The 26344-nt window shown below is 46.7% G+C and overlaps 1 protein-coding gene across 1 annotated transcript; it reads right to left on the bottom strand.

Annotated features, from left to right (window-relative positions):
- Positions 1-568: 568 nt before the first annotated feature.
- Positions 569-14128, bottom strand: LOC149329437 (TNF receptor-associated factor 3-like). The gene is made up of 2 exons (XM_089559245.1): positions 13844-14128; positions 569-1707 (listed from the first exon to the last, which is right to left on the bottom strand). Exons 1-2 carry the CDS (start codon positions 14126-14128, stop codon positions 598-600), a joined length of 1395 nt encoding a protein of 464 aa, XP_089415371.1. The 3' UTR covers positions 569-597.
- Positions 14129-26344: the final 12216 nt, after the last annotated feature.

The raw sequence follows: 26344 nt of genomic DNA, 5'->3' as shown, positions 1-26344 counted from the left end.
TCACCCGAACAGGTAACCAGCGGTTGTTTACCTCCTGCTAAGTTGCGCTTTCCAGAATACCGAGGCTTAAACACGTAGTAAACCAAAGACCAAACACTAAAGAATGAATTCACAACGTGAATTTACTTTTTATTCTGAACTCATTTCCTCAAGATCATTGCAAAAGTAAAACGCAGTGTTTTGAAGCATTCCAGCTGTTTATTTCGTTACGCACCATCTATCCTTATAAGCATTCAGTACCATTTCCGACTAACATTTTCTGTTTTCGGTCCTGTGTGGCTGACGCGGACCCAATTACAGAAGATTAGTTACCCAGTCAAACACATAAAGCGAGAAAGTCTGCTTAACCAAATAACTAGATAAACACTCTGCGCTTAGGACAATGCACCACAAGTTTTAGTTGCAACTAATGCGATTTCTTCATATTAGACCTGACTAAAAGAAAAGAAGACAACTGAACGCATGCACTTCAGGGACGAAATCTAATAGACGGAAGAAGTTGTCCACGCCGGATGCGCTACGCATTGACAACAAACTGTTGAAAGCAATGCCCGGGGAAAGGAATGGCTTGCATCGCACGACTTCTTCCAGCGCGGCTCACGGCAGCACTTCAAAATTAATCTGAAGCTGGTCATCGACCAGGACGCCGTTGAGCCTTAGAGTGCTAACATTGAACGACGGATCATTGAAAAAAAATGCTTGGTTGCTTCGTGTTGTAGGCTTTTGTATGGATGGATATCCACGGGGTGGCTTAATTTCAACGAGATACTGCCTCTTATCTTGTGGGTTTATTACGCCCAGCCGTACTTTGTGCTGGAATGGCCACTCAACAGCGCCGTCGTTGTCACCCTGCTGCAAGCGGAGACCGGCATGCAGGCGCACAGATTCGCCATCCTTTATCAAATAGACTGCAGGTGACATGCAGTAGCCACACATGTACATCGGATCGCTCTCGCAGAAAGCAAGGCCTTCTCTCAGCGCTTGTTCTTCGAGCAATTTCAGTCCTCTGACATAGAAGATTCTATGCGCTCCTCGTGGTTCATCCCTTGCAAGCAATGTCTTCATGCGGTCCAGAGTCCTCTCGCTATTATCCAGAGTTTGAACTTTCATTTGATGAACTGATGCCAGAATTCGCGAGCAATTGCCACAGCTCAGTTTCTTTGCAGTCGTCAGCTCATCTTTAACTATTTTTTCCAGTTTGTTTAGGTTGCTCGAAAGATTATCAGTACGCGTTATCAAGTGCTCTTTCAACTGCTCGTTACCACTGGCGGATTCGTGCACACTCCTTGTCACATTCTCCTGGATTTTTCTCGTTGCTTGGGCAAATTCATCTCTGAGCGCTTCTTTAAAGGTGTTTATCCCGTGAAACATTTCGTTCAGTCTATCACCTTGGACTTGAACCTCAGCAACCAGCTGCCCAAGATGCTCTCTCATTTCCTCCGCTTGCTCCTGAATGACTCGTTGGAATGATGTCGAAAGTGCTGTATCTTCCGTGTCGCTGGGCTGATGGCCAGATTCTGGAGCAAGAGGCGTCGCCGGTGCTGCACACTCCGATCTCAGGTGTGAGCACACATCGCTGCACAGAACCGAGGCCGAACACTTGGGGCAACGCGCAGAGTGGTGTCGACATTCCCGCTGGAAATGCTCGGACACCATGGAAGCAGCCAGCACTGCCTCGCAGCCGTTGTCTTCGTTCCAGCACTTGACCTGCAATGAAAAATTGAAGGAAATGTAGAAAGTGCAAATTCCCCCCCCGCGCTAGCACACTTGCTCGCGCGTGCGCAGCAACCACCATCGACATATCGGCCTTCAAGAACAATGAGGTCGTCGCGCCGTACCAGCAGCTGATTTCGTTCTCTCAAGCCACGGTTGAGAAAACCACAATCGTGGTGAGCGAATGCGCTAGTCACGAGACTTTTTCTTTATTTCCCGGCCTTTCTTTGCAGCTCGGAAAAAAGATACACGTGAGGCTTTCTTTATCGCAAATAAATGGAATGGGTGTTTCTGAAGGTGCTCTCCAACTTTGCTATTCACATCTGCTGTATAAAGTCCATATTTACGCATTTAGAAAAATTATCTTAATCTTAAGAAAAATTACCTTAAGAAACGTGGAGGCTAACAAAGAGGGTTCATCTTAAGTTAAGGACAACGCAGCGAGCTATGGAAAGAAAAGTGATAGGTTTAACGTTAAGAGATCAGAAGATGGCGGAGTGGGTGAGAGAGCAAACGCGGGTTAAGGACATTGTAATCGAAATCAAGAGGAAGAAATGGACTTGGGCAGGGCATGTAATGCGAAGGCAAGACAACCGCTGGTCCTTAAGGTCAACGGAGTAAATTCGAAGAGAAGGCAAACGTAGCAGGGGACGGCCGTAAGTTAGGTGGGCGGATGAGATAAAGAAGTTTGCGGGGATGCAGTGGCCGCAACTGGCAAGGAACAGGGTTAATTGGAGAGACATGGGAGAGGCCTTTGCCCTGCAGTGGGTGTAGTCAGCCTGATGGTTAATTAATTGCTTACAGAACAGAAAATGGCCTAGGATACGCAACCCTGCTGGTAGCTGTATGTAAGCGGTTTCCCTGGCCTACCTCAAATGTCTTATTTTTTAACCCTTGGCTAAATTTACACTGGACCTCCTCTATAAACATTCGTAACATATCTGCGAGCAATTCAAGCAAGCTAGCACCAATTTATAACTTTCACTACGCCTGTTCCACGCGTTGACGGAGCAGCATATATAGAGTGTCCCAGCTAACTTGGACCAAGATTTCAGAAAAACCTAAGTGTTCTTCAGAACTGAAACTGCATGGATGTTATAGGGGTTTATCTTAGGTTACAGCACTACTTTTTTAGCTCGTCCGATTTGAATAATTTGTCGTGATAAACAAATTAACTTTTTCAAATCACATCAAATCAAATTTATTTTCAACATTGATACAATGTTGACGGCTTCCGTGACAAAAAGCTGTGAGGACAGCTTGACTAGATCAGGGAACCATTTTGGCAGCAGCGACTTCATATGCACTACAATAATTAAAATACAAATGAAATGTGCAACACAACACAACACATCATATGCACTACAATAATTCAAATACGAATAAATATGACAAAGAATACATACAGTGCCCTACTTAGTGTGTACAATAGTTAAAATGCAAGTGAATATTGTAATGGAATACACGGACTTCATTTATCAACTTAACTACGCCACAAAAGAACAATGTGCACTACAATAAAACTACGCAATAAACGAATAAAATTAGTACCATAAAGCGTTTTACACGTGAGATCCCCATGAGAAGGCAAACACACACTCACTCTGTGTGGCCAATTTCACAATTACCACTCAAAATCATAACGCAGTCTTAGAAAATTGCCCAGAAACAAACATGCTGCGCAAAGTTGTGCGCGTTAGGGCAATGGAACTTGAAAATTGTGTTTTAATCTTGTTTAATAGAAATGGTACGTTGTACGTTAATGTTTGCAGAAGGTAATTAGTGCGTGGGCGCGGTACAAACCATTCCTCAGACGACCTGGTTCGATAGGTGCCAGTTTGCAAAGTAAGAGTACACAGCTCCTTCAGGAACTGCTGGTAAGATAAACTAGAGAAGTACAGCAGGTACAGTAGACGGTAATCGTAAATCTGTTGTATACTGACCAACTTGAACTGATTAAAGAGGTCATGAGTGTGGTGAAAGTATGAAACATTAGCAATGCAATGAACAGCTTTCTTTTCGAGCCTGTGTAGTAGAGTTATGTTTTTTTTTTGGTAGTCGTGGCCCAAAATAATGTGCGACCGAAAGACGGAGTGAAAAACTTGAAGTTTAATGTTAGTCGGAAAAATATCTCGAGATCGACGTACTAAGCCAACAGCGGAAGAGAGTTTTTTCACCAGTTGCTGTATATGCGCATCCCAAGTCATAAGTGCGATAGTACCACTCCTAAAACCTTGTGCTCTTTTACTATATCGATTGTACAGCTGCCCAAGCGAAGCCCGCCAATCAAACTTACTGGTTTGTTTTTTGAAGCAAACAGAATGGCTTCTGATTTTTGAGGATTTATTCTACATATGAAAAATTGAAAAATTTGCGGGGGCTTAGCTCTAGCCTGGTAGGTTGCGAAAGCAAAAGTGCAGCGCCTACAACTGAAGGAACGCTATGCGCCGCGTCTACAGGTCTGTAAGGAGCCAGCGCCACACTGCGGCGACACAAGACGCACGGGAGGCGGACGATGAAGAAAAGGTAGGGAATATGTGGCAGAGAGAACGTGCGGGCGAGAAGAGGAAGACGGCGGTCGGCGACAGAGGTGGACGTGTTCTGCTGGCTCCCCGAGTTCCCAGGCTTGGGCCCCGGCTGCAGACGTGCGGGTGACCAGACCCGGACAGCCGTAGTCGGGTGCCTCAGCCATCAGACCTAGGCGCATCTCTCCCCTCCCAGCCGACAGCTTCTCAGGACGGGTCGCCTCTGACATCTGCGCTGCATACCCGGGCTACCTGACCTGGGGGCCGTGCCGGAGCACACAGACGCTGACTATTTTCTACGGCAGCGTTGAGGCCGCCGTAGAGAACGCCTCCAAACGGGTGTCAACGAAGGGAACCCGAAACGAGCCTAAACACTGCCCCGTCGCCCAGCCACGCCTCCTCGCTCGACGCACCAGGCTCATCACTGGGAGACAAATAAATTTAAGTGTGATTCTCCTTTTTTGACTCTCTTCTCGCCAGTGTTTTGTTTTCCTTTTCTTTTGCCTCCTTGTTCTATGTTTTCTTTTTCCCGTTTCGTTTCAATGCTTAAAATTAAAGTTTCCTTTCCTGCAAAATCCACCTCGTTTATTTCTTTTCTTTAACTAATGAATTTTGATGCGGAAATTCCACCTACAGTGTTACTTCCTCACAAGGTCACGCGTGGCTACCGGCCGCCGCTGCGCAAAGGCCGTTCATGAGCGTAGTATTGCTTTCGCAATAAAACGACTACCTACGTACGTTGCTACAAAAAATTGGCAGAGGCTTACTTTGGTTAAGCCCGGTAGGTTGCGAAAGCTCGTTCTTCCTGGCTTCACACTGGCGAGCTGCCTTCTTCTGATTGGCAGTAGACGGCATGGCAAAGTATCTTTGTACACAGTGAGAAAGATCCACTGTGACTACCCGCCCCGCTACGCCGACGGATCTAGCTGGGAGCCCTTTTTTATGCAGCTCGTATGACGTCACCTCGACCGTAGCGCCACTGGTGAGAGGAGCGCGAGGCTCACCGCCGTGACTACCGCCGCGCTCCGCCGACGGATCGAGCTGGGGGCCCTTTTTTATGCAGCTGGTATGACGTCACCTCGACTGTAGCGCCACTGTTGAGAGGAGCGCGAGGCTCACCGCCGTGACTACCACCGGTTTGGAGGAAGGAAAATTTAGACGAGAGGCCATCACGTGACATTTTGTGAAGCCGGAAACAAGCTCGGCGCCATCTTGTCCAGGCGGGCTCGTGTTTACATTTCGCCGCCGGGCCTATTATGCGCGCGTTTCAAAGCCAACGAAGGAGCGTGCTACCGCATGGGAACAGGCCCCCGCGCTAGTGGTGCTCGGCTACTTGCCCGTTCAGTGTGCCCTATGCTGGTGTTCGTCAGCGGAAAAGTTAAAGCGGAAATACCCGTGTGATACAGGCGGCTACTTCCAGTGACTGCTTCGTACTGCGTCGTATTCGTGCCGTCTCCAACTGCTCGACCCTGGTCACAATTAGTAGCAGCCGGGAAAAAATCTCAACTCCTGCAAGCGCAGGAAGTGACCTTGGCTTTCAATTACTGCGGTGACCCATCTTGACATGCATTATCCCTCGCCACTTTTTTCTATGTTTTTCGTTTTCTGATGGCGGAGACTATAAGCCTCCCTGGCAGTGGTGTAGCCAGAAATTTTGTTTGGGGGGGGGGGGGGGGGGGGGCTCGTGTTGCAGCGCGGCCTCCTCAGAATTTGCGGAGCGATCAAACGCAAGAATAACTACATTGCCATTGAGAATGCCATTGTGCATTGGATAAAGTTCAGTGTCTAGAACAGTAAAATTCTTTAAAATGAAAGAATGTATATTTGTATGTCTTAGAAATCATGTTAACTGATACCAATGCTTCCATGTTTTTGCGTATTTACTAAGTAAAAAAAATAATACGCAAAGTCTACAACTAAATCAGTCCGAAACCAGCAAAGCAGTGCATGCCACTGATATGAAAAACGTAAAGGCCATGAAATGAGCTAGTAGCTAAGACAAATATTTTAATGAATCTTTGTCGCTGAAGTGTGCACGTGTCTGCTTTCGATTCAGCAGTGAACACTGCTGCCATGCATGGCCACACCCCACCTTAGTGTTCAACCTGCCTTTTATTGCAGCTCTTGTTGCTGAATGTTGCAATCTGCCTCCATTGCATGTGTTTTGGAAGCTGACAGTGTCAACAGTGCCTTCTGCTGCAGCAGTTAGGATAAGAAAAATTCTGCACTATTTTGTTGTTGGTGTTGTTGGTGTTGTTGGGTGCACATTGGGGCAGAGAAGTAAGCGAGCAGCTGGTCACGTGACTCTTTTCTAAGGCCAATAAGTGAAGCTACATCATCATCACCATCATTTATTTACCCTTAAGGGCCCCAGGGGGCATTACATAAGGAGGGGGGGGGGGGGGGTCGAAGAGTAATCAAGTCACAAAGAACAAAGTTGGAACATGAACTTAGACACATGTAGATACAGCTGTGAACACTTCAAAAGAAAAACAAGCGAGTAAGTAGGTAAACACAAGAAAAAGAAAAGAAAAAGAAAAAGGGCCTTCAACAGGAATCATTTGGGGAATAAATCAATTAACATCTGTTTAAATTTTAGGGAATTAACTTCATTCACAACACTGTCAGGAAGGACATTCCACTCGGCTATGGCAGCTGGCAAGAACGAGGAATTGAACGCATTGGTTGAACCATGAATGCGTTAAATACTACGGCAGTTAAACAAACGTCGCGATGATCTTAAAGGGGGCAAAGTTAGGCTCTCACGCAGTTGGGGAAAATTATAATAAAGTTTATGAAATAGACAGAGCCTTGCTATCTTACGACGGGATGCCAAGGAAGGTAAACCAACGGAGGATTTGATATTAGTAACACTCGACCAAGAATCATAATTTGATGTTATAAACCGAGCAGTTCGATTTTGAATAGCCTCTAACATATGTGCTAAATACTTTTGATGGGGATTCCAAATGCTCGATGCATATTCAAGTTTAGTGCGGATGAAAGTTTCGTATGCGATTAGTCTAACCTTAGGGGGAGAAAATGTGAGCGATCGTCTGATGAATCCTAGTGATTTAGAAACGCTAGCAGCCAGGGACGTAATGTGCTTCGACCAGTTAAGATCACTTGTTATTTTTATGCCGAGGTATCTGTAGGATTCAACTTCAGATAGCGCGGTCCTATTTAGCGAGTATGAAAAGTGCAGGTTAGATCGTTTACGGGACACGTGCATAAACTTGCATTTAGTTTCGTTCAATTTCATGAGCCAGGTAGAGCACCAACTTTGTATCAAGTTCAGGTCATCCTCCAGCAGTGACTGGTCGTTCGTAGTGCTAACACGGCGGTAAAGAACGCAATCATCTGCGAACAAACGGATGGATGATGAAATGCCAGCAGGAAGGTCATTGATAAAGACAAGAAACAGGAGCGGCCCAAGAACTGAGCCCTGAGGCACTCCGGAGGTAACTTTAGTAACGGTAGAAGGATGGTTGTCGATGACGGTGTATTGCGAACGATTAGTTAGGAAACTGCGAATCCATGATAATATCAGCGGCTGCAGTGAAAGGGAGGAAAGTTTAGCCAAGAGGCGCTGGTGGGGAACTCGGTCGAAAGCTTTAGAAAAATCGAGGTAGATGATATCTGTTTGAAACAAGGAGTCAAGGTTTAGGTGGAGGTCAGTCGTAAATTCAAAAAGTTGAGTTTCACATGAGTAGCCAGAACGGAATCCGTGTTGGTTTGGAAAGAACAAATAATTTCTATCGAGGTGATTAGCTACTTGGGAGTAAATAATATGTTCAAGTAGTTTACACGCAATGCATGTTAGCGAGATGGGACGATAATTTGATGGATCAGAGCGGTTTCCTGCCTTAAAGCAAGGCACGACTCGGCTAATCTTCCACTCAGACGGGATTTGGCCACTAGAAATAGATTGCGTGAAAATAATTTGCAGGAAGTGGCTGGATATTACTTTGGTACATTTAAGAATTTTCGCAGAAATGTTGTCGGGCCCAGGAGCACTTGATGCCCTTAAATCTTCAATAAGTTTACATATTCCTTCGGCTGAGATACTAACAGGTGGCATTTCAGATACATTTAGGCTCTGTGATGTAGGAATGTTTACGGCTGGTTCGTGGGTGAAAACAGATGAGAAGTACGCATTCATTACGTCCGAGCAAAGCTCATTTGGAAAATGACAACCATCTTGATCTAATAAAGATATATTATGCGAACCGCTACGACCTGGAGTTAAAATAGTCCAGAACTTTTTTGGGTTGTTTCGAAGGATATCGAGTAGGTCATTGCTGTAAAAGTTTTGTTTAGTGCTCTTAAGCAACTTGGTGTAATTTCGCAGGCAGCTAAAATATTTTTCCCATTTAGACGCTAAGTTGGAGCCCTTAGCTTCTCTAAATAATCGTTTTTTCTTATTGCACAGACTTATTGCACAGGTAAACCACGGTTTTCCGGCATCACCACGAATGCAAACGAGGGGTACATAAAATTCAGTTAAAGAGGTAATTTTATCTCTATACATGGACCAATTATCATCAATAGACCTGAAAGAGGCAGTCTTTTCGAAGTGGAGAAGAAATTTGGCTAGTTCTTCATTGATTTTAGAAAATTTGGCTTTTTTGTAGTCGCGTATGTATTTCACTGAGCGTTGTCGTGGAGTGATGCGAACTGAAAAGTTGAACAACACTATGTTATGATCGCTAAGACCGGAACGGAAACAGCACTACTAGCGGTTTTTCGAGGTCATCTAGAACTTTTGCATTGACACTTTCTTCCTGAAGTTAATAATTAAAAAGTTAGCTAATTAAACTTAACTAATTAAGTAACTTTGAAAAGCGAAAAAAAATACTCAAAAGTACGCCATGCGACTATGAACAACCCTGAGTCTTTAAATGGACTAGGACACTTCGCCTTTTTTAAAAGTTTGGTTACATTTAGCTTGGACACCCGGTATATGACCGTAGCTTCTCAGACTTCTAGAAGTTTAGGAGTACCCAGTGGCTGCAGTATAAGTTTCATGGTGTTGTGCCTCATTTCAATGCTATGTTTGATATTTAATGTGCAGAGCTGCAGCTGTACGCTCCGCTTTTCTGTACTTGGTGGAATACTAGCTTGTAATGTCATGGCATAGTAGCACACTTTACTTGTGATGGACAATACAGGCAATGAATGTCGATCTATTGCCCGTAATGAATGCATCAAATTATTATTCTTCAACATAACCGCAGGCATTTTTCCTGGCCTAGTTGGTGTGATATTGTGTTCAGGAAAGTAAAAACAGCACTATATTCTACACAAACCACACAGAAAGACTGACAGGACGGGCGCTGTCCGTCTTTCTGTGTGGTTTGTGTAAAATTTAGCGCTGTTTTTACTTTCCTGAACACAATTACCACAGGCAACAATGAAATTCAGCGCACGTGTGGATCCTCATTTCACTAAGTACTTTTTACGACAAACAACACTATTACAGGACATGGACACAATAAACACATGTGCGAAAAGGCCTCAAAATTCAGTTAGAGCTTCGCCTTTCTCGCACTTCTTGGCCATGACATCAGCTAGAAAAGTAATTGCAAACCTGCTACAGGAAACCGGTCTAAACATAGTGCGCAACGAAAAACACAGAATTGGCCACGATATGAACGAACACACTTGAGCCCGGCACGTCCCTGAAGCAAATAGCTCGCTAGACGCTTCAAACGTTACACGCTTCAAACGTTACACGCTTCAAACGTTACACGCTTCAAACGTTACACGCTTCAAACGTTACACGCTTCAAACGTTACACGCTTCAAACGTTACACGCTTCAAACGTTACACGCTTCAAATGGGCATGTAACAAAGTTTCTGTATACTAAGAGTAAAGCGAGAGCAACTGCTTCCTTTACAATATCGCTTTCCGCCCATGTCATGGCCACCGCCGTTCTAACAAGCTCAATCGCCGAAAAACGAAAATGACAGTTATACCAACATCAGTGATATTCGATGGAGCGTTGCAAGAACACGCATAGGTAGCAACGAGGTTTCACTGCCGATGTGAACGGGAGCGCGAATGGCACACACACACTGCACGTACAGGACGCGAAACGTCCGCACAATGGGCCGACGACCGCTCTAGCGCACGCCGTATTGAATCACTGGTGAAAGAACAGCGCGTATGCAGCGGCGGTCTCCCGACGGCTCCGAGCAGTGACTGAGTAGACGAAATGCCCGTGCGATCGTGGTCGCCGAGCACGTTGAAATCAATGCACGCAACAACGAGAGTTTTCCAGCGAATTCCACCTGAGATATGAGTGAACGGCGCCAACGTCAGCCTGTGAGCACGAAAAAAACTAACTCGAGCAGTTGAGGAAAGTACGAATACGCCGCATCGCAAATGCTACGCCGTCTGCTATCGCCCGGATTGTAAACAGCAACTACGACGCCATCGCCAAGCTGCAGGGACAAGATGGCCTCCCAATCGAGAAAAAAACCACGTGATTTCCTTCACACTTTTCTCCCAGTGTATTGAGTGGAAAGGGCCTCTTCCCCTTTTTCTTTTCCTTCCTCCATGACCGCCGCCCTCCACCTACAGATCGAGCTGGGGGGCCATTTTTTCGCAGCTGGTATGACGTCACCTCGACTGCAGCGCCACTGGTGAGAGGAGCGCGAGGCTCACCGCCGTGACTACCGCCGCCCTCCGCCGACAGATCGAGCTGATCCAGATCATGAGAGGGAAATAACTAGAAGAATAAGAATGGGGTGGAGCGCATATGGCAGGTTATCTCAGATCATGAATGGCAGTTTACCAATATCCCTCAAGAGAAAAGTATACAAGTGTATCTTACCGGTACTCACATATGTGGCAGAAACGTGGAGGCTAACAAAGAGGGTTCAGCTTAAGTTAAGGACAACGCAGCGAGGTATGGAAAAAAAATGATAGATGTAACGTTAAGAGATCGGAAGCGGGCGGAGTAGGTAAGTGAAAAAACGCCGGTTAATGATATCCTAGTTGAAATCAAGAGGAAGAAGTGGGCTTGTGCAGGGCATGTAATGCGAAGGCAAGATAATCGCTGGTCCTTTAGGGTAACGGAGTGGATTTGGATCCAAGAGAAGGCAAACGTAGCAGGGGGCGGCAGAAAATTAGGTAGGCGGATGAGATTAAAAAATTTGCGGCAATATGGTGGCCGCGGCTGGCGCAGGACAGGGTTAATTGGAGAGACATGGGAGAAGCCTTTGTCCTGCAGTGGGCGTAGTCAGGCTGCTGCTGATGATGATGACGTCACCTTGGCTCTAGCGCCAATGGAGAGAGGAACGCGAGGCTCACCGCCGTGACTACCGCCGCCCTCCGCCGACAGATCGAGATGGGGGTCCTTTTTTTCGCAGGTGGTATGACGTCACCTCGACTGTAGCGCCAGTGGTGAGAGGAGCGCGAGGCTCACCGCCGTGACTACGGCCGCCCTCCTTAGACGGATCGAGCTGGGGGCCCTTTTTTTCGCAGCTGGAATCACGTCACTCCGCGAAAGGTCAACCGTAAGTAACGCCGCGCCACGCTGAAGGCTCAAAGCTTAGCGTAGTATTGATTTCGCAATCAAAATTTGCAGTGGCTTAGCTCTGCTATACCAGGATATACGTAGCTTGAGGTGAGGGCGAGGTGTCCACATCTCGGTGGAAACCTGAACCATAGGGGAGGCGGATAACTGCCCTCTTGGAACAGTGCACACATCAAACGTGCTTTAAGCTAAGTGGCGGTAGTGACAGGTGTGCGCGGCATGCGTTGGCATTTACAACGTTGTGCCAGAAACGCGACGCTGAAGCCATAGGCCGTCTGCTACCCTCTGCCGTGCGGTGCTTACGCAGAACAGCCAGCCTACGCTGACATATTATAACCACGAAAAAACATAACTTTTGTTATTTTCATTTTCCGCGTTCAGGACGATTTCATACGCAGCACGCGCTGATCTTACAGTGATGCTGTGCAATATACGCAATGTCGCAGAACAAATAGAGTAGCGCATAATCGATACACGAATGTATGGCAATTGCTATGCAGAAGGCAGAGCGTGGGAAAAATTTGGAACCGGAAGTAGCTGACAGACGATTTTCCCATGGTTCTTTGCGTTCACTTCGGAAACGCACCTCACCGCACCTGTTGAAAGGTATAAGAGGAAAGAGTGAAAGTACAGACGCGCGTCGCAACAATCGCGTACCCTGAAGCGTCGACGCTGGCTGTAGCAGATACCTCTATGCCACCATTCCCTCATGGCGGATTTATAAAGCCGGAAGCCTTTAGTGCCTCATCGTTGTAAGCAGGTGTTGTAGACAGAAATGTCACGCTTTTTAATTGGTAGAAATGGTCGTGACGTCAAAGTGCGCGAATTTCAAACGGCGCAAATTATACTTTGGCTAGTAACCATGCAACCAATTAAAGGTATCGCATAGTCATCCTCCAACTAAGTGGGACTGAGTTTAGTTCATTGCTTAATTAACCAATTATTCTAATTAAGCTTTCTAGCCAGACCACATCAATAAATAAAACCGAGTAGGAAATTGGTCGAGTTGGGGAATCGAACAAGGGTCTCCGGCGTAGTGCGAGACGAGCGCGGTAAAAAATCCGCCATACCAGCTCGATGGTTTGGAATGAACAAATGCGCGTCTAGTGAATACGGTGTCTTCGTTCACTCCCATCTTCTTCCCTTCCCTTAATGCGAGGTTCAAGTCTTCACGCAGATATGCGATACATACAGTTCCTTTCCTCAAAGACTAATTTACCGAAGACGTAGAGCCGAATGGGCGATGTCGTTCTGAGGACTCACTGGCAGGCTGCAAGACGCTATCGAGTTCCATACTCAGAGGCGAAGCTTAACATAGTAACCACACATCAGTGACACTAGCAACAATACCGCGCTTACGGCTTTCGCCTCTCCGCGCTTTAGGCCCACAAAGCGCCCCCCTGAATTTTTCTTCTCTCGCGCGCCCCTCCTCATTTTCACGCAAGAGGTGACGTCACAGCTCTGCAGCGACGCTAGACGGCTTCAGCGAAAAGTAGAAGCTTCTGCACCTTTACAAAGGTTCGTGCGCCGCCTCATGCTATCTTTCGCTCACAGCGTCTACGCCCACTGATCTCCACTAGGTGGTTGGATGCCGCATTACCGCTTTCCGAGACGAGCGCGGGTGAGGCCACCGGAAGCTGGACGGCTTGTCCCGGAAGTCGGGTGTATTGTGTATTTCAATGCACCAAGTCACGTCTTTCGCCCTTTCGTTCCCAGTTTTTTGGGTGTTTCCCGTGTAATGTCTGCTGTTATATGAAAGGAACAAGGAAGCTGAACGCGAGAAATGTGAGCATTCTACGTAGAACCCTGTAATTTTAGAGAAACCGAAGAAAACAGGCAAGCAGGTCTCACCTTGCCGCGGCTAAGCAGTACGTGCATTAAACGCTATGTTCGACCAACTATGTTCGTCGCATCTAAACTCCTCTTCCAACTCAAAAAACAAATTAATTTCGCTTTACACATGATTCTCTGGCGACAAATCATGAACTATTTGAAAAAGCGCTGTTCTAGTGAAAAGTTCCTTTGGACAAACATTTCGGCTGTTTTATCTGCTTCGCTTACCTCTCTCCGAAGCAGCTCTTCCGCAGGGAAGTGCGCCAGAGCGACGTCCTCCTCCTCGTAGTGGTTGCCGTCCAGTGGACACGCATGCGAACCATCCCGCCCGCACTGCTCGTAGCAGCACTCGCATAACACGTGTGTGCACGGTAGCCAGACCGTTCTCTTCCTCACCAGGCCGCAGGCACTGCATATCCGATGCCGAGGCAGGGGTTCGACGAACTTCAGTGCCCTCCAGTCGAGCTCAGGGGAAAATCCCACTGTCGCATACTGCGCGCTTGCAGCAGGCATCGTTCTTGACCTATGCTCGTTGCACGGAGTGTCGAAGAAATGCGTATTCCGCCGGCACACAGATCGCAGTAACGTCTTTCCTCTTTTTTTTTCCCTCCCCGGTTGCTAGCACAACAATCGCAGGCTGATCGGCTGCCGCTTTTGCCGCGTATACCGGAATGCGCGCCGAGCGAAATATGTCGCCGGTGGAAAGCTGTGTCACTCACACGGGTTGATCCCGTACGCTAAACAATATGCGAAAGACTGATTGTTGTGTGATAGCTTTTGGTGCCGCTATCCGCCAAAACTCTTCCCCAGCTGATGAGTCCAGGCACATTGCTAATTTAGAGCGAAAGCTATGCTACGACCTCAGGGGCGTGTTTCATTCGTTTGCACATTCGCACTGATTCAAATGATAAGCCCTGCTGAAAAACAGGCATTGGTCTTGATTCTCCTCCCTTGATAGCATCACAAGGTTACTTGCTATCAGGAGGTTTTCTCGAATTCTTTTTCCCGTGACTGACGCCACCACGAGGCAAGATAGCAAGACCAGTTGTCTGATCAAGAACGTCATGCGTCAAGATATGGCAAGATGGGCTGCGAACCATAAGCTCGCATATTAAAGTTAATTTTAGGTTAAATTCAGTTACTTTAACTTCGCTGTAGAGAGTGCACCCGAGAGGGCAGGGTTCGAATAGAATAATATAGTATACATCAGTATCCGCTATAAGTATTAAACTATGTCACACAAAGGATTCAGAACTTCGACTCTACGCCTTATGATGACAACGGCGCAATACAAAGTACACGTCGGCGAAACATATGCACCGTTGCACCTGGTTATTTCGAAGTCGATGTGGCCCCACGTCCTCTTAGTTAAATCTTAGCTTAATTATATTCATAGGTTGCCTTGACCGCATACGTGGCATTGGAACAGGCCTGCGTAATACCACCTTGATAGAGGAAAACCTATAAAGTTTTCAGTGCGCCGTCGATGTGTGCCGAGGGAAACCAACACTTGTACCGAGTGCTCTCGAGGCTGCCCAAAAAATGTATACACTGACCCAATATGTCAGCCTATATGCAAAGCGCCCATTTCTACCCCTGCCCGCATGAGGTTCAGTGCCAGAAACAGGGCCTTGCAGGAGTAAAGTCGTTGATGAAAGGTAGAGGACAGTGGAGAATAGCGTCCATTTCTAAGACATGGTTCCTATACGGGCTGCTGTGATGCTAATAAGGGCACGCTCTGGGGGTTTCGTAGCGACTATCCACTTCGGTTGGCTTCCCCGTGGTATTTACGAGTACCCTGGCCTGAACGCTTCACCACATGACAGTGACGCACAGCACAGCGTCCTCTAACATTTCGCCTCCATCTAAATTCGATCCCCGTGGCGTGAATAGGAACAAGACAAAAGGCTTGCACATACGTATTCCTTTCCTCCTTTTCTGCATTGGTTCTGACACTTCGCAGCGAACGCAACGGACCGAACACACGCTCATTTTCTGCTTGTTTCGCAGGTTGGAATTCTCGCAACTTTGTTGCATTACTACACCTAAGTCTTTCCCGTTGCTTGTGCTGCCGCGGTGGCTCAGTGGCTATGGTGCTCGGCTGCTGGCCCAAAAGACGCGGGTTCGATCCCGGCCGCGGCGGCTAGAATTTCTTGGAGGAGAAATTCTAGAGGCCCGTGTGCTGTGCGATGTCAGTGCACGTTAAAGAACCCCAGGTGGTCGAAATTTCCGGAGCCCTTCACTACGGCGTCTCTCATACCCTTAGTCGCTTTGGGACGTTAAACCCCACAAAACCAAACCAAACCAAAACCAAACCTGTTGCTTGTGCTGCCAGTTGCTGTTCCCAGTTTCTATTACCTAGGACCAGTGTAAACGTGTTTGTTGTTCATCATGGGAACTGAGATAGCTGACTTGAAGCGTGAAATGCGCAAAGAAATAAAGGAACTGAAGGCTAGTTCTGAGCACATGAACAAAGATGTCGAGGAGTTTCGGAGAGACTGTGCTGATCTGAAAAACAGAAAGCCGCTCTGAAAGTGACATATGACGAGCTGATCAAAGAACTTGCACAACTAAAAAACATGGCAAATGAAAACTCGATGCGAGTCACCGCACAGGATCAGTACTAGAGGAAAAAAAAAAATTGCTGAGGCTTAGCTAAGGTTAAGCCCCAGTCAGATGCGAAGCATATTGATGGCTAGGCTTGGTAATACATGGCTTTCCTTGGTTGAATACTTGGCCATTTAAATACAACCACTAGAAGCCTTCGTCGTGGGGGAAGACAACGGCATTGCTACAGCGGAACGCCGACTAACCCCGAGACGCGCGTTGGGTGAGCGCTTGGATTGCCACGGAAGCCGCGTCCTCCTGCCCGGTGGAGCGAGCGTTTCACCTACACCAAGTGTGAACGCGCGTTCGAAATGCGCGGGAGTGTGACGTCACCATACTACGTGATTCACACGGCGTGCAACCGCAGCGACGGCACAAGTTGGAGCCCCGTATCTCATCTGTCGTGACGTCATTGTGTCATGTTGTGTGACGTCACCATACCACGTGGTCTGCACGGCATGGAACCGCAGCGACGGCACAAGTTGGAGCCCCGTCTCTGATCTGTCGTGACGTCATTGTGTCACGTGGTGTGACGTCACCAAACCACGTGGTCTGCACGGCGTGCAACCGCAGCGACGGCACAAGTTGGAGCCCCGTCTCTCATCTGTCGTGACGTCATTGTGTCACGTGTTGTGACGTCACCATACCACGTGGTCTGCACGGCGTGCAACCGCAGCGACGGCACGAGTTGGAGCCCCGTCTCTCATCTGTCGTGACGTCATTGTGTCACGTGGTGTGCACGGCGTGTAACCATCACGAAGGGCTTGGGTTACCTATTGTAATATGCTTCGCATAAAATACCTTGAGATTAATGGCATTCCTGAGGACGAAAACGAAAATTTGATGGATGTTCTTGGCAGGCTTGGTGACGCACTTGGTGAATCTATAACACAAGACGATATTGAAATCTGCCACCGGTTTCCTGTGCGAAGCACTGCTGCTGACCAGAAAGATGGCGACGACGATACTATCGAAAAAAAGGCCGCAGCAAAAAACGAAAATAGTAACGGCGACATTGCAGTGGCATTCAACAGCCGCGCTAAGCGCGATGCCATTCTTCCGGAAGCACGGAAAACTCGGTGCGCTGCAGATGAACTAGGTTTCTCAGAGAAACAGTCTGTCTTTGTTAATGAGCATCTGTGCCCAAAAATGAGAAAGTTGCTTGGGATGACAATTGGCAAGAAACGGGAGGTGGGCTGGCGTTACGCATGGGTCAGGAACGGCAGGCTTTACGCACGGAAAACGGAAACGTCCCGAGTTATCCGAATTGATAGTGAGTCCGACCTTGATAAGATGCGCAATGTAACCGCCTCTCCCTGAGTGCCTATATCCTGCTCTTTTGTACTTGTATATTATTTTTGATAGCTGCTCCTAACGATGTTACCTGTCCTTCTGGCAACAGTTATATCTGTGTTGTGCATTGCAACGCCCAAAGTGCGCGAAAGAAAAACGACGAAGTGGTTATGTTTGTTACCGAATTCTGTTTCAAGTTTCAAGTTATTATGGTTATGGTTCAACTAGTCAGAATGATATTCTATAGCGCGATGTTAACAAAATATTGAATACTGGCACACGAAATAATCAAGTACTTCAACTAATAGTAAATGCTAAAACACAGAAAGGGAAGGACCTCGCGGACGAGTTTAACAATTACTTTACAAATCTCTCTTCAGGAACACCTATACAAGACCGCGCTGAAATTAAAAAAATATTTAGGTGCACCTAATCCTAAATCTACCTTTTTTGAACCGACAACTGGGGAAAAAATTTACTCTATTTTTATGTCCTTAAAGAATAGTAAAGCCCAGGACATTGATGATCTTGAAATTAAACCCGTTAAATACGTCTTAGACCTGCTGACTGCATCTATTTGTTAAATTTACAATACGTGTTTACATACTGGTACCTTTCCAGATATTATGCAGTGTGCAAGAGTAGGAGTTATATATAAATCAGGCGATAAAAATAACTTTTGAAATTATCGACCGATCTCAGTGTTGCCCGTTTTTCCAAAGGTCCAGAAAAAATAATATGCAAGCGAATCACCAGTTTCTGTGATAAGCACAAGCTTTTATCTGTACAGTAATTTGGGTTCCGTCGAGGCATGTCCAGTGAGTTACCTTTGTTGACGCAGTAGGAATTAATACTTAGAGGGTTTGAAAATAACAAAATGACCCTAGGTATTCTGATCGATTTCTGGAAAGCATTCGACAGAATGGACCGCAAAATTTTATCTACGAAGTTAGAGCACTATGGGTTTCGAGGAGTTTCTGGTAACCTTCTCATGTCATATTTAAACCACCGTAAGCAATGCGTCGTAATCAACGAAGCGTACTCTTCCCTATTAAATGTAACTTCAGGTGTGCCGCAAGGCAGTGTACTCCGACCAGTTTTATTTAATATTTACATAAATGATATAGTAAACACCAGCACACTTGCATCTTACACCATTTATGCGAAGACAGAAGCATTTTTTTCCAATCAGCTAGTATCGAAGAACTCACTGATTTCGCAAATGTTACACTTAAAAAATTCTCTCAATAGACTCAATAGTTTACAAATTAACGTTCCTAAACCAAGAGCCATATTATTTACTCCTGTACAGAAGGTTATTAGTCGGGATATCGACATAAAACTCGGTTCCGAACAAATAATAGTCGTTAAACAATAAACACACTGGGTGTGACGTTCAGTCAACATCTAAATTGGAATGCCCACGTGCAACGCGTCGCGGGAAACCTGGCAAGAGCTTCCGACTAAAATTAAGTTAGTTATTTATAATTCAATTTTCGCTCACATATTAACTACTGCAGTCTTGTATGGACGGACACAACTCAATCCAAACTTACCAAATTAATGCTATTACAAAAGAAAGCAATTCTTCATGTAGCAAATGCCTCATATGACGCCCATACAAGAGAGCTTTTTGCTTTGTTTAATGTACTCCCCATAAACCACTTACATAAACTTAACCTCGTTATAAAGTACAAACACATGGTGTCTTCGGCTGACACGCACTGCCTCCGTGCCGGTGCGCAGGAAGTGACGTCAAATACTACACGAGTGGCACGTCTCCTTGCACATCAGCTGAACGTGCGAAACACTCGCAGAGTGCCGTTGCTCTTTCTGCCGTCTGTTAACCGAGGCCTCCGAGACCCTGGACGATCTCAGAGGCTATTCCTACGAGCGGCCGACGCCAACGAGCGCAGTCAACAGTTTGTAGAATTAGCAACAGCCTTTTCAGAACAGTGCAGTACCGCGCTTGTAACAGGCGTTGATAGAATCGGCGGGAAACGCGGCACCCACGAGCCTGCTTGTGAGATACTGCGATTAATTATTTGGGCGCAGTTTTGTAAGACACCACACCAAGGCGTTGTGCTTGCCGGTTTCGGTGCATACGCCTTTAGAGTTTCAGCTAGAGTAATTTCCGAAAATATCACCAGGTGATTCTCAATCCACTAAGCGCCCCACACTGCCGCTTTAATGATAAGCTTTAACCTGCGCATACGTTGGCAAAAAGCACGATGTTATAAAATGCAGGCATGCCGGATGAACAGCATATGCCGTTCGCTGCAAGAGCTAAGGCAGAACTTGCAAGCTTGGCAGTGCTGTCTACTTGTGATCGGTTAGAGCGGTGGGGTGTGTTACGCTCCAGTACCTGTCCGAATTGCCCGCTCCCGGAATCTAATCGCCACGCTACAGTCACCTGTGTTGTAGCGCGTGTCTTTTGGCGCGCGGTTCATGCGGGATTTCGTGGGCAGGGCATTTCGTGCTTCGTCTCCCGCGGCCGCTTCCCTAGCGGCCGTTTTGCTCGCCTGTTAATAGTTGCAGGTCTTTTTAGTTTATGGCGCAGTCGATGCGCCGCGGTCGCTAGTGGCTTTCGACGCCGCGCTGTGTGGCCAATTCTCGGACGTCTCCGACGGGAGGTGATCAGTTTTTTGTCCGAGGAAGTCTTTTTCTTGGGTGAGGAAGAGTTTCTCCGACAATGGTCATGCCCATTTATTTCTGTAAATAACGGTCGTCTTGTATTGGTTTTTAGGCCAAACTGGCGCTAAGGTCTCCTTTTCAATGTTTCAGTGTCTAATTATCGACTTTTCGCTCTTCTCTCAATCGGTATATATGCATTCCTATTTTACATTGCCCATTCCTGTTAGTTACTTAGAAATGTTTATGGTACCTCTTTAATTGGCTCGCCTTACATGCTTAATGTCATGTGTTTTCGTAAATATGAATGTATCTTGTAACCTTGGCATGTGTACATATGTAAATAAATTTTTTATAAACACGCTTGCAAGACTAAAAATATTGACGAACCTTTAATTTCCTCATAACGGAAGGCACATGACTGGCCGGCCGGTGGCTGCGTGATTGCAGCGTGAATAAATGCATTGCAGCTGCTATAATATTCAACATTTCTTTAAGATGTGCCCGCTTGTAATGCTTCGTCCTTTTTTCCTCTTCGTCGATCTAGTAACGTTGGTCGATGCTACGTCAACCAACGAGCGTGAACAACATCGTCTGCTAGTGCTAGCGCGCCCTGCACGACGGGATGGCACCGCGCTCCACCGTCGGTCTCCACGGTGGCGCGGTGGCGCACACGCGTGTCGTGCTCGTCCCATCCGAATGTACGACACTGCACGAGTTGCATCCAGCCGAACGTGGGGCACCGCACGAGTGCGTAGAAAACTCCACGAGTGCCGTCAGCCGAAGACACCAACAGTGTTCAAACTAACAACGAAGCTTTCCTCAACTTATGCAGTTTACATCGACCTTTAGAAGTGCCCTACATATTCGGAAACAGAGAATACTGGTGTATGCCCTCTTCCCGCACTAATGAGGGTCGACACATGCTGCAATACCACATGCCTACACATTTGAATTTCCTACAAAATAAAAATATAGATATAAATAACCTTAGCAAATACAGGTGGTAGAAATACCTTATTCTTGAAGACATATGGGTTTAATTATGTTTCATTTCTCCGACACAAACTGCTTTTGTACTGCGGATGTATTGTATCTTTTTGTCATCGTCCATTTTCCTGCCCCAATTACGTAAACTTGTGTACACCCTATTGTATCTGGCCATTTGGAGCTGTTGACGCGATTTTTTAAGGCGAAAGCCTTTATAATGTCTCATCGTTGTAAGCAGCAGTTGCGACAGAAATGTCACGCTTTTCAGTTGGTCGAAACGGTCGTGACGTCACAGTGCGCCAATTTCAAACGCGGCCAATTGTACTTTGGCTAGTAACCATGCAACCAATAGAAGGGACCATACAGTGATGCTCCAAGTAAGTGGGACTAAGCTTAGTTAATTGCTTAATTACCCAAGCAGCCTAAATAACTTTTCTAGTAAGGCCATATAAATAAATAAAACCGAGTAGGAAATTGGTCGAGCTAGGGAATCGAACCCCGGTCTTCGGAGTGCGAGACGAGCATGCTATCCACGCCGCCATGCCAGCTCGATGGTTTGGAATGAACAAAGGCGCGTCTAGTGAATGCGGTGTCTTCGCTCACTCCCATCCTCCTCCCTTCCCTTCCGGCGAGGTTTAGGTGTCCACCGAGATATGAGAGACACATACATTTCCTTTCTTCAAAAACCAATTTACCGATGAGCGAGGCGTAGAGCCGAATGGGCGATGGCGTTCTATGGACTCCCTGGCAGCGTTGCAAGACGCTGTCGCATTCCACTCTTACAGGCGAAGCTTAACATCTTAAGCACACATCAGTGACCACACTTCAGGTCAAAAAAGTGCCACCCTGAATTTTGACGGCTGTCCATCGAGATATGCGAGACAGTTACTTCTTAACTTCCTTTCCTCAAATACAATTTTCATTTTCTTCATTACGGGCCCTCTTTGTCTTCTTTCACTCCCACTTCCTCCCTTCCTCTACGGTGCGGTTCAGGTGTCCACCGAGATGAGATGACAGAGAATTACTGCGCGATTTCCTTCACAGTCTATACGGACGCCTCCATGTACGTACATGCAAGGAAGCGCTTAGCCGCTACGGTGGTAGTTAATAGCACAGGAGACATGGCCACATGCGCCTCAGTGGAGGTCGTGGGCATAACGGAGGCCGAGGAAATTGCCGTCGCGCTGGCGGTAGCAGAAGGCTATAGGAAAGGCCGATCCCTAAACATCTTAACAGACTCGAAAGACACGTGTAAAAACTATACGAAGGGCAGAATTAGCGGCATGGCCCTCAGGATAATCAGTGGGGCAGCAGCCTCTGCTGAGAAGACAGCCATACAACACATAATCTGGGCCCCAGCCCACGCAGGCGTAGCGGGGAACGAAACAGCAGACAGCCTAGCTCGAGGGCTTACATACCGAGCAGGCATGTCAGATGTTCTGGAGCTTCAGCTACTAGCATGCGAGGGGGGATACACAGAGACATTACAACTATACAGAGGGACTAGATTCAAGTACCCACCACCACACAAAGCCCTCACGAGGGAGGAAGCAGTCGGCTGGCGTAGGCTACAAACAAACTCCTTCCCCAACTTGTACATCTATAACAAGATGTCACCAACACAATACAGAGCAAACTGCCCCTGGTGCGGCGACACACCTCCACTATACCACATCACATGGGAGTGCGAACGAAATAAAGCATTCCACCAACACGAATTCCCGAGTGCGGAGCAATGGGAGAGCCGGCTCACCAGCAGCGAGCTCGCGGCCCAAAGGGCCTTAGTGCGGCACGCTACTGATGCAGCGCGACTCAGTGGAGCCCTGGACTAGGGGCCCAACCTTGCTGAAGAGAAGCCTCAAGTCGCCGGCGCCACGAAAGACGACGGAGGCTTCGAATCCGCGAATCTCTTAAAAGATCTAAATAAAAGTTTTCTACTACTACTACTCCCTCAAAAAGCGTTGCGTTCAAACGGCACGGCATCGAGCCGGACGTGTGGTGGCGTTCCGTGGACTCCCTGCCAGCGCTACAACACGCTGTCGCGTTCCACTCCTAAAGGCGAAGCTTAAGCGTAATTAATTAGCAGTTAATTAGTATTCATGCATTCATCAGTAATTAACCATTAATTAGTGATTTGTCATCACTTAGTAATTAGTACTCAATTACATGTGACGCCACCAGTGCCACAGAAGCAGTCAAAATGGTGCGGAAAACGCTTTCGCCTCTACGCACTTTAGACAGTCAAAGTGCCCCCTGACTTTTTCTTTCGTTTTCTGAGCGTTGAATTGTAATCCTAATATCTATAAATAGTCAGCGACGGGTTAACACAGACACATGTTCCTTTTCTCACATCAAAACTATTTCAGATATAGCACCTGTCTTATTGTACATTCCTTTGCACACTGTTTTTTCGCTGGTTCTAAGTTCTGCATACATATATATATATATATATATATATATATATATATATATATATATATATATATATATATATATATATATATATATATATGTAATAACGTGACAGTCTGTTGGCGTCAAGATACTGCATTTGTAGCTTTTTGCTACTACCCTAGCATTTGTTTTCTGTTCTTCAGGACAAAAAATGCTGAATAAAGTTGATTTGAAAGCTGATTTGATAAATGATTAAACTTACGAGTCGACAGCGAATGTATTACAAACATGTTGTACTGAAATGCTGCATAATAACCTTTAGCACAGCCGGCATTCTATACGTGGGGAAAAATTTCATTGAACGTTTTTTGTGTAATGCGAAAGCTTTACTAGTCCCATTACGAGAAGCCCGGCGGCGTGTGTACTCGCAGATTGTGGAGCAAATTCGGGCGATAGCTTGAATGAAGTCCGAGGACACTTCGGCAACTAAAGTGTTGAGAGGCGAAAGCCGAGGTCACATATGTTCTGACGACTTCCGGTGGATGTGACGTCACACCGTTCCCGTGGCTATATCGATACCGAAATTATACATATTTCGGGGATCATAAGTGTTAATTACGTTTAATTACACTTTTTTCCATCTAATTTGACTCAAATCCAACGTTATTCCAACCATTCTGTGAAAACATTTACTCTGCCGTGACGACTTCCAGTGGATGTGACGTCCCACCATTCCCGTAGCTATATCGACGTCCGCGCTATTTAGACGCAATTTCGACATTTTTGCCTATATTTAATATACGAACTAATCTAGAGTCATCATACTTGGCTTCTGCGTTCATATTTTCATCCTCTTTCTGAAGCAAGAATTGGCTTTCTTCTATCTTTTTTAGTTTCCGAGTTAAACGCGTGTGACATGCTTTGTTAGTGGACGGACGACAATATGAGCCATTATACGCTTTCGCCTTAAAAATAAGGTGGCGTTATACAGCTGCCGTGTGGCCCACAGAGCAAGATGCACACCCCGACTTCAAACAATGCTATGCACGTTGTTCGTCTATATATATACCGGGTGTCCCACCTAAATGTAACCAAACTTTAAAAAAATGCGTAGTGTCCTAGTCCAGTCAAACCAACCATAGCCTCCTTTATACTATAAAGGAGGCTATGAACCAACTCAGGGTTATTTATATGCGCGTGGCCTTGTCTTACCTCTAGGTTAAGGTGGTTGTTGACGTGTGTGTTGTTTCATGAAAAAGTAAAAGAAGCACATGGAAACACCTTCCACAGCACCTGCCTTGTGAAACTGTGCCACTGCTCACGTTCCCGCCAGCTACACATTGGCAATTAAGCCCCCAGTGGCGCAGTGGCACAGGGCAGGTGCTGTGGAAGGTGCTGCCATCGGTTGGGCTTGGGTTGTTTTGGTTGCGTTGCGACCCAAGTTCCTCTTCCCGAGCAGCCTCTCACGAATAAAAGGGCTACCGCCTGACACGGTTAGCGGGTTGCCCACCACAAGGTATGCAGGCGAGCAACCTGCCAAAAAATCGGCTTCAAACAAGCAGAGAGATAGACAAACAAACAACGCCTATATGCGGGGAATGGCCACTAAATGAGCTAGAGCACTAAAACAAGCGAGCTCGATGTCTCTTTTTCATAATCGCTCACCTCTCTTCTAAGCAGCTGGTCCGCAGGGAATTCCTTCCAGTCGACGTCTCCATCCTGGCACTCGTACCCGTCGAGTGGACAGACGTGCCGGCCGTCCTGGCCGCATCGCTCGTAGCAAAATTCGCACAGCACGTGCATGCAGGGAAGCCAAGCAGTGACCTTTCGCACGAGGCCACAGGTGCTGCAAACCCGGTTTGGTGGTATAGGCTGGACGAAGTTGAGCGGCTTCCAGTCGAGTTCCGGAGAGAACCCAACGAGTGTGCACCGAAAACTTGCAGCATCCATTGCTCTTCAGAGGCGCTCACTGCAAAGATCCATTGAAGAAATGCTTTTTTTTCTGGCACATGAAGCGCTGTTTTATCGTTCTTTTCTTTATCAAGAGTGGACATGGCGTTAATTGCACCCACTCTGCTGTCTCTTGTCGAACGTTTTACAGAGTCTGCGCGAGTGATGTACACAATCTTTCTGTAAGGCTGCCAGCGCATGCGATTTCGTTGAGAGATAATTCTCACGCTGCGACGTTGAAACTTTGCCTTGGAAAGCAGTGTTTGTTTATTAAAAACGAAAAATACGCTACTGATGCTTGAGTTGACCGGCTCGGTCAGTGCTTTGCTTGGTCATAGCCACCGGGGCCAGTATTCAATGGAAGCCGAACTCAAAAATGTCTGCGATTGATCGGCGCTCTTGGTACAAGTTGACCGAAACTTCTAGTTACAGCGCAGTGCATTTTCGTCGGATTCTGAGGTCTGGGATCAACGCATCGACGTCAAGCATGTCGGGGCCCTTGAAACCAATCACTGCCCATTCGTGTGACAGCTATAGGAACCCCGTTAAATAGAGAACACACCCGGAAACACAGAGCGGTCTCAAGGTTGCTTTCCATAAGCTTACTGACATTCGTACAAGGTTTTCGCGACGCCTCAAAGCCCGTACTCCATTGCCTCGTGCACACTCGTTCATCGCATCCCAAGGCCATCGCTTAGGTGCGGAGTCGGATGGGCAGGGTGCTTACGTGGCCGCTGCACTGAAACTTCGGAAATCTGCTCCTTCAAGGCCCCGCGCCTTTTTATCCTTAATGATGATAACATGTGCAACAATTAGACCCTTTCTGGTTATCAGTGTCGACAGCGCATAAACTCTAAAATGGAC

The sequence above is a fragment of the Amblyomma mixtum genome, chromosome 9 (assembly GCF_055824585.1).
Source record: "Amblyomma mixtum isolate Tamu chromosome 9, ASM5582458v1, whole genome shotgun sequence".
In the NCBI taxonomy this organism is placed as follows: domain Eukaryota; kingdom Metazoa; phylum Arthropoda; class Arachnida; order Ixodida; family Ixodidae; genus Amblyomma; species Amblyomma mixtum.
The sequence above is the reverse complement of the archived record's forward strand: the minus strand, read 5'-3'. Positions and strand labels throughout refer to the sequence as shown.